Here is an 8,087-nt window from a genome sequence, read left to right as displayed (position 1 = left end):
GAACCCTTTATTTATCGCGACTACAGATATCAATAACGCGTGTTCGATCCGTCCCTGATTCGATCATCCGACTCGAATTTTACGATTAATTGCATTCCAGCCGAACGATCGAGAGCTTCCTTTCTTTCCCATGGATCCCTGGTTCGCGTCCTGCAACCGAACAAACATCGTAATATTAAAAATAAAATACACGGTGATCGATTAAAATTTATTCTGATATTGTCCCCTCGTACCATACAATTATTTTTATAGAAAAATCGAAGATATCGTTGTCTTTACTTTATACAGTAAACAATATCAGGGATTTTCTTTTAAGAAAGAAAACAGGGATGTTCGGGATCTCGACCCACTCCAAGCCTAAGGTGAGCTTTCTCAAAGCATCTTCCGATGTCCCGAAACTACCAAAGCGATGGGAATCTCGTCAGGATCGTTTCACGTACCTTATTGTTTGGTCGCCTCGCGTTTGTCGACGTCCGAGTGAATGTCGCATTGAACTTTAACCGACTTCGAGTCCGCTTGCTCCAACGAGGCGTGCACGCTGTTCTGGATCACGTGTGGCTTGAAGCCGGTGGTGAAGAACGGCGTCAGCAGCTCGACGGGCAATGGAAAGATGATCGTGGAATTCTTCTCGGCGGATATGTTGCTCAGCGTTTGCAGGTACCGTAGCTGCTGGCAGGGAAAGCAAGTGAGGAAGCCGGGTCTTTCTCGCGACACTGGATTAATTTTCAATTACGTAGCGCGGCCCCCCTTCCCGACTTTCTTCATTCAGAACGTCGACGACGAGATCTTTTAATTAGAGACCCGGGTAATTGCGAAACTAATTGTGCCATCTGTATGGTTATACAGAAGCCGGGGTAGTGCAATTGAAAAGTTTCCAAAGAACATCAATTAAGAGAAACGAACGATTTTCAAGTTTACCAGCAACCTCGTCGACTTGGGACAACCGACTAATTTCTGGTGAACTAATTCGATGATTCGATCAAGTCAAATATTTCAGATATTTCTCCGATGGACGGCAATGTATTATTTTTCGAAATCGATCGGGAAACCATAGCGATCTCTGCGAACCGGAAGAAGTAGACGTTTTGTCGGAATATCGGGAATATCTCGGGAATTTCACGGGATGGTCAGGATGGAACGTACCTGAAGGGCTGCTGGACTCATGGAAATGACATCGCTGGCCTCTTTCAGAGCACGGGAAGCCAGCATCTCTCCTTCCGCCGCAATCACTTTTGCCCGTGCCTCCCGTGTAGCTTCCGCTTCCGTGGCCATGGCTCGTTGCAGCTGCACCGGAAGTCGAACGTCCTTTCTAAATCAGGGAGCATCCGTTACGTTTCGTTCCGTCAACTTGCCCTCTGTGTCTACCTGTGTACACACAGATGGCCACGTACAGGGTGTTTCACGATACGCGGCGACGTACACGAAAACGGTGCAGAATCGAAGCAGACATTTCGGAATCGAGAAAGAAACGGTAGTCTCGTTGCACGTCGGAATTTCTTAGGGGATCGACGGTAAATGGTATAATTTCGCAATTCCTTTACATTTTCATTAAAAATCTCACCGTGAGCCACCTCCGAAAAAAGGTACCCCGGGTTACAAGATACATTATTTCGGAGTCGAAAAATCCAAGGGATCTCATAAATATGCAAAGCAGCGCGGAACGGAGCCCGGTAAAATTAAAAAGGGCTCCGGGAACGAATAAGGCGGGGCGGTTTTTGTCGACTCGGACGGGAAACAGGATTTCTGAGAGGCAAAAACAACGCGAATGCGTGCAACTACTCGTTCGATGGTCGTTTCGAGTTACGGCGAAGCGCGCAACTTCCTCGAGACGTTTCGGCAGACGCGGTCGGAAAAAAGATTTAGTCGTTTTACGTTTCTTTACCGATGACCTCGTTCTTCGAGGGAAGAATACGAGCGATCGTTTCGAATTCGACGTCGCGACAGACGACAGACTCGCGTCCTGGGGACGACGCAAAGCGACGCATCATCTCCGACTGTTGCAACGTAGCATGCTTCGAATTGCAACTCACCGTTTCCGCCTCCTGCGAATTCCGTTCCTTGTTAGAGCTGTTCCATCCAATTATTGTCGCGAGGAATTCGCGAGCAAGATCTAACGTTCGTAGAGAGATTATGGTTTTGTGTGTATCATCATCTATTACACGTTTATCAGCGTACAATTAAAGTTGGAATACGCTTTGGTCGTCGTGGATTTTCTATGTTCTATTCTCGATTGATTCTTGATTGTGGCGACCCTCGATCCCCTTGTAAATCCAATATGGCTCGCGTATCCGAAAGATTTAAAAGCCCTTCTCGCGAACGAAGGGCGTCACGAGGACTCGACAAAGTAACCCTTCGATATCAAAAGGCTCGTCGAATTCTGGCGGATCGCGGGAGGGTCGCGTGGCTGTAAATTCACGCGAAACCGCTGAAATCGGAGTTATGCGGCGTGGAACGTCCGGGTTTCGCGCCGCAAACCCTTTAATTTAGGAAGTTAACCGGTACCGGTCGAAACAATTTTGACGTTGTTTCTCACGTTTACGCGCAACTATGCCGGGAGCGTATGGCGGGTGTGGGTGGCGTTCCAAAAATTTCGCGATTACCGCGTCCTCGTTTTCGTCGTGCTCGTGCATTCAAGGGTGGTTTTTAAGTCGAGGGAAAAAGTGTGGCTTTCCTTGAGCCAGTTACACTCGACCAGAATAAAACTGTACTTCCTTCGCTAGGCGTTGGCCATTTTTTAAGATAGGAGGATCTCAAACCCTCCCCTTTTTGGTATTCGATGGTCTAACAAAGGTGAACTTTACGTTCAAACCACTCGTAGATCATTCAACCCTTCGAGCTTTAAGAATTTTTTTATTTTTGTGGGGCTATTATTGAAATGTTAAAGTTCCTCGATTCCCAGAAAATTGTTAATTTGCGTTCGAAGACGCATGGCGGGGCGATTGCTCGCGGGAAACCAGAGTCACGCGCAACAGCAATAATTCTCCATTTTACGTCCGTGTAAACAAATGTAGCGTGAAGCATTTAATATATTTTACTCGAACAATACATAGTTGAGAGCACACGGTACATTGAATAAAATTACTACAAATGTACCGTGGACTGTGGCGGTCGGTTTTCCGACCGAACGGTGGCAGCGAATGTTTTAACCTTCTGTTGCATAATGCTTCCATTAACAAACGTAATAAAAACAGTTCCTGCGATGTTCATCGATTAAATTTTACGCGACTCCCGGGCTCTCTCAACGAGCGTAACGGTTTACATTCGATTTAGTTTTTTCCAAAGTTTCACGTGTTTCGGACACCTTTCGCTTTTTGTCATTACAATTTTCCACTCGTCTCGAACAGACGTTCCAAATACTAAAAAAAAAAAAGGAAAGTTTAAAGCGTCGCTCTGGGATTGCGTAACGTTTGTGAAACCCGAACGAAAGCCGCGAAACACTCGTTCTACGCGGCAGCGTTGCGTTTCAGTCAGAAAACACGAAATAGTTTGTACGTAACGTCTAAACTTCGATGCACCACCGAGCTGAAACATTGCCAGGGCCCTGGGAGACCACGTACGAATCGTTGAATCCATCGTTTCGCGTATTTCGAACGCCGTTATCGGAGTCGAACGCGGAGCACCGGCCACGGGGAACCCCGGTCAGGTTGGCAGTATGTAAACGTGGCGGAGCACGAACCGTTCCCTTCGATGTCCCTTCGATGCCCGCCTAAAGAGCCTCTTTGGAGAGCACTCGAGGTTTTTTTTCGGGCTTTAGAAGCGCGCGACAGCGATGTCTGGCTATTGGAGCGCGCGAAGTCGTTGCACGTCGAGACCAGAGGGCTCTTCTTTTGTAGATAGCTTGTCGAGGGGTCGATGCCATACTCGCCCGTCCGCATTTATGCACGTCCGCGTATATCCGCGTGCACCTTTGTGCGTGCAATACCATCCACCGACACTCTTCGTAACACTATAGGGTTCTCCACACAACGGCACGTGAGAATAAATCTCGAGGAGACGCGGGAGTCTTTTATTAAATATCCTAAATCCGCTTATTCTCTAACCGAGTAAAATTAAACGCGGTATAAACATGGCTGACCAAACGTGCTCGATGCACCTGGATCGAAGACCGAATTAATTTGCTAAAATCTGTAAGGGTCGTACGTGAAACTTCCCCCAATCGTTTCTAATTATTAGAAATCCGACGTCCAGCAAGTTCTCGTAGCACTCGCAAACGTACGAGTTTCGATACCGTGTTTCACCAAGTACCGGTGCAAGTACATCGAATTCAACGTGAATTTCGCGGAGTTTCGATACGTCCGCAGCCAAACGATACTTAAACATCGAATTAATTCCGATCCTCGAGCATACATTGGATCTGATCGAGTTATCAGGCGGTAATACCGATCGATTGCAAATTGGAACGCGACAACGAAGAAAAAAACGATCGGCGGTGAAGGAATTTTTTGAAATCCGGTACAATAGGAGGCTGTTGAACGACTCCGTCGGGACGCGTCTCGATCACGGTTATATTTCACCGTGAATTTTTTCAACAAGCTCAATGGAACGTAACCGTTGCCGACGATAAGCTCTCCTCCGCGAGAAACGATATTTATCGCCGTATACATCAAACGTTTGATCGTCTCGCAATGATCGATCGGTTTCCTATTCACCCCACGCGGAGAGCGACTTTCGATTGTATTTACTTTACTGCAGCCTCGATTCTCCATTTTCCGCGCGATGCTTTTGATTCCAAACAGCAATCGTATCCTCCTGCTTCGACACAGAGTTTAAATCGTGCAAAAGAAGAGCTTGTAATAGACACAGATGGTGAATCTCCAAGGAAATTGAGCTTAGGACCGCGAAAGCGGAAGGTTCGAGCTTTGGTTTAAAAGTAGCTCCCAGGTAGATTGTTGGATCGATCCAAGGATCATCGATATGCACTCACATTTCGACTCGTTCGACTTTGACGCCCCAAGGATCGGTGGCCTCGTCGAGGGATGTCTGCATAGTGTGAGAAATGTTCTCCCGTTCTGACAGGATTTCGGCCAAGCTCCTCGTTCCCAGGACCGTTCTCAGCGTGCTGGCAGCCAACAGGCGGGTGGAGTGACTGAAACGCAACGAGCGTACGGTCCGGGTTTGTTCGTGTTTGAATGACCGAAATGCGTCAAATGTTGATACAGGCCCGGGGGGAGGGGATCGGGTTTGCCGTTACGATAGCGAAAAATAATTCGCCAGGGACCTTTATCCCTTTCCCTCTATGCACGCGGCTCTTTGTTCCCGAGTTTGCAATCGACTCTTTGTTTTTTTCGAAACGCGCACCATTCGGTCCGTTAAAGGTAAGCTTTTTGTTTTCGAAACGCGCGTCGTTTTGCTGTGTGGTTTGCAGTTAATGGTTTACGTTTCCGAATCGGTAACGATCGGGTTTTTTGTTGCCGTTCGCGTGACGCTCGTGCGTTTTACACGAAATGGAATTTAAAAATGTGCCCCGCGTTCGACTGTTTACGCCGATTGTCTTTTACACGCCGGTCAAAACTCTCTTCCATTATCTCGGACTTCCGGGTCCATTTGGAAGTCACGCTGTTCGATAAATAATTTCACAAACGTCCATGGAAATTCAGATTCGGGGCAAAACAGCCCCGGGCATATAATATATTTGAAAAATCTCGTTTTCGTCGAGTGAAATGAACGTTCACCAACGGTTGGCAATTTTTTAAGGGATATTGGCCCGGCGGTGGACGTGTTAAGCGTCAAGTATTACTCGCGCAAGACGCGTTAAGCGACTCGGAGATTATTACCGCGTACCGTGGGTCGCTTTATGCTCGTTGTTTCTCGCCCAGTAATCTAATTTCCGTGGCACCGGAGCTGGTAAAACGCGCGACGCCGTTTTCGCGAGGACGAATTTTTCGTCGCGTACGGAAGAACGCAACGTTCCCGGCGCAATTACTTTTCGCCGGGAGTTCATCGAATTTTCTGGCCGGCGACATAAATACGCGTATAACTTTAATTACGCCCGCCGTCTTTCCCATAATTGAACATCGGGCCCCGGCGCGCTCTAGTTAATTAAACGTCCGCCGGCTCGAGCAAGCTGTCACGCGTGCGGCTTAAAAACGCACCTACGGAACCCGGCACGTTGGCCAGCCTGTTCTCAGCAGACAATAAATCCAACGGGTCAGCGGTTTTCCACTTCCAACCTTTCGTTCTTTTCTTTTTCTTTTTATTCACTTTTGCTCCGATATAAAATTTGGCTGGATCTTCACCCCCCGTTCGAGCAATGATCGATCTCCGAGCAAACGAAATCACGGAGGTTTTTTATACAAGCGAAAGGAATATTTTCGCGAAACTTTCGCTCGAGGGATGGAAAAAAAGCAGATGGTCCATCGAGGGTGGCGGATCGAATCACGAAACTTGCATCGTTCGAGGCCGGTGAGTTCATTACCGCGGGTCTCCAAGTTGATCGCGCAACTTTTACGCAATTAATCGGATCCTATGCACCGACACGAATCACCCAAGTAATTTTGTCACGCTCTCGCAACTCCTCGACCTGCCCCCCTTCGCATTTTTCTACCCTCGTAGTCGATTCCCTCTCGAGACGATGTCGTCTCTCGAAACTATACGGCATCTGTGATGCTAATTAAAATTTCAGAAAATCGTGTCCATGTTAATTAACCCGGCCACGCAAAGAATTCCAATTAATCCACGGTGTCTTTAGAGCGCCTCGAGGTCCTGTGTTGCTCGTTCTTAATTCAACGTTCGCGCGAGAAATGCAAAAAGGAAAGGGCGTCGTCGCCTTTCCCGGGAAAGAAACGGCCACCGTCGTCTGGGTTTATTAACTCCGTTATTCCGCCGGCACGGGGCCGTTCGCCTAACTAATTTCACCGAAAATTCTGACGAGCTTTTCAGTCGCGCGAACTTTCGATTCGGCACCGCGGCGCCGCGAAAAAATTGCGCGACTACGTCGCGACGTCCCCCGTCATTTCTCTCGTACCCGTCTGAATCGAGAGAATGGCCGGCCGGCTATTCAAACGACCCCCATTTCTCCTCCTTTCCTTTTCTTCTGTTTCTTGCCAATTTTTTTCGATCTACTTCGAACCGACGCGAGATTGCCTGTTCCGACCCCCGTGGAGCATCTGCGAAATCTCTAACGCTTTATTACAAATTTCCATGGTACAACCACACGATTAACAGCGAAAGATTTTATTTATTAGAGGCCCCTAAACACGTAATAAAATTACTCAGGTGGGAGGAAGCGGAGTGTAGTTTACCTGTAATTGGCTATCTTGACAACAGCGTTCAGCGGTTCCTTTATGCGATAGTAAACGACAGCGTCGACGCTGACGGTAACAGAGTCCTTGGTGAGAACTTCCTGTGGAGGGACGTCGAAGGACACGGTCCTCAGGTCGACTCGAACGCAGCTATCCACGCACGGCATCACGAAAAACGTCCCTAAGGAAGCTAAGTTTATTCCGGATGTCCAAAAACCAGAGGTTCTAATTTTTATTCAATCGATAACGAGTGACTTAAGCAAAAGGGGGTTGTTTTAATTGTGGACAAGTGTAATGGCTTGTATAATTCCTTATATCATCTTGAAACGCTCTCTGAAAGTACCTGGACCATAAGCACTATCCTTCAGGCGACCCATTCTGAAGACAACGGCCCTTTCGTACTCCTGTACGACCTTGAACGTAAAGCACAGGGAGAACGGGAACGTGACGAGCACCAGGAGGAAGGACCCGATGGTGGCCAGGACCTCGATCAACCTCGTCATCGGGCCAGCTTTGTACTCCCCCGCCATGTGCGAGCTAGGTACCCTGGATTCCTCTGTTCCATCAACAGCAAAGGGATTAAAGCAACCCGCGAGCAACAAAGAGAAACATTTCGAATTGAACAAGCGTCGGTGGGAGATTGCTTTCGAAAATATTCGATTCCTTGGACCGGAATGAGTAATTAACGAGCGTTCGAGGGTACGATTTGTCATTGGTTGCACGGTTGGGGATTTCCTTCGCTCGGCGGACCGTGTGGCTCTTTTGTTCATCCCCGCGGGCAAAAGCAATCATGCAAAGGCTTTTTACGCGGATAGCCGTCGGTAAATTGCGCGTGAAATGGAACGT

The 8,087-nt window shown here is 47.9% G+C and overlaps 1 protein-coding gene across 1 annotated transcript; it reads right to left on the bottom strand.

The window, feature by feature from the left end:
• Positions 1–441: 441 nt before the first annotated feature.
• On the bottom strand, positions 442–7,744 carry LOC122397918 (band 7 protein AGAP004871-like). The gene is made up of 5 exons (XM_043397416.1): positions 7,585–7,744; positions 7,242–7,422; positions 4,925–5,086; positions 1,144–1,309; positions 442–666 (listed from the first exon to the last, which is right to left on the bottom strand). Exons 1-5 carry the CDS (start codon positions 7,742–7,744, stop codon positions 442–444), a joined length of 894 nt encoding a protein of 297 aa, XP_043253351.1.
• Positions 7,745–8,087: the final 343 nt, after the last annotated feature.

This window comes from Colletes gigas, unplaced genomic scaffold, assembly GCF_013123115.1.
Source record: "Colletes gigas isolate AHSC1104 unplaced genomic scaffold, ASM1312311v1 Colletes_gigas_Sc00010, whole genome shotgun sequence".
Classification (NCBI taxonomy): Eukaryota; Metazoa; Arthropoda; class Insecta; order Hymenoptera; family Colletidae; genus Colletes; species Colletes gigas.
The sequence above is the reverse complement of the archived record's forward strand: the minus strand, read 5'-3'. Positions and strand labels throughout refer to the sequence as shown.

What these genes read in the sequence shown, in the direction of transcription:
- LOC122397918 (XM_043397416.1), bottom strand. Translation starts at nt 7,744, where the DNA reads ATGACGAGGTTGATCGAGGTCCTGGCCACCATCGGGTCCTTCCTCCTG. An exon ending in GGATAGTGCTTATGGTCCAG is followed by an intron (nt 7,423 to 7,584) that starts GTACTTTCAGAG and finishes TAGCTTCCTTAG; the next exon opens with GGACGTTTTTCGTGATGCCG. An exon ending in GTCAAGATAGCCAATTACAG is followed by an intron (nt 5,087 to 7,241) that starts GTAAACTACACT and finishes GTTGCGTTTCAG; the next exon opens with TCACTCCACCCGCCTGTTGG.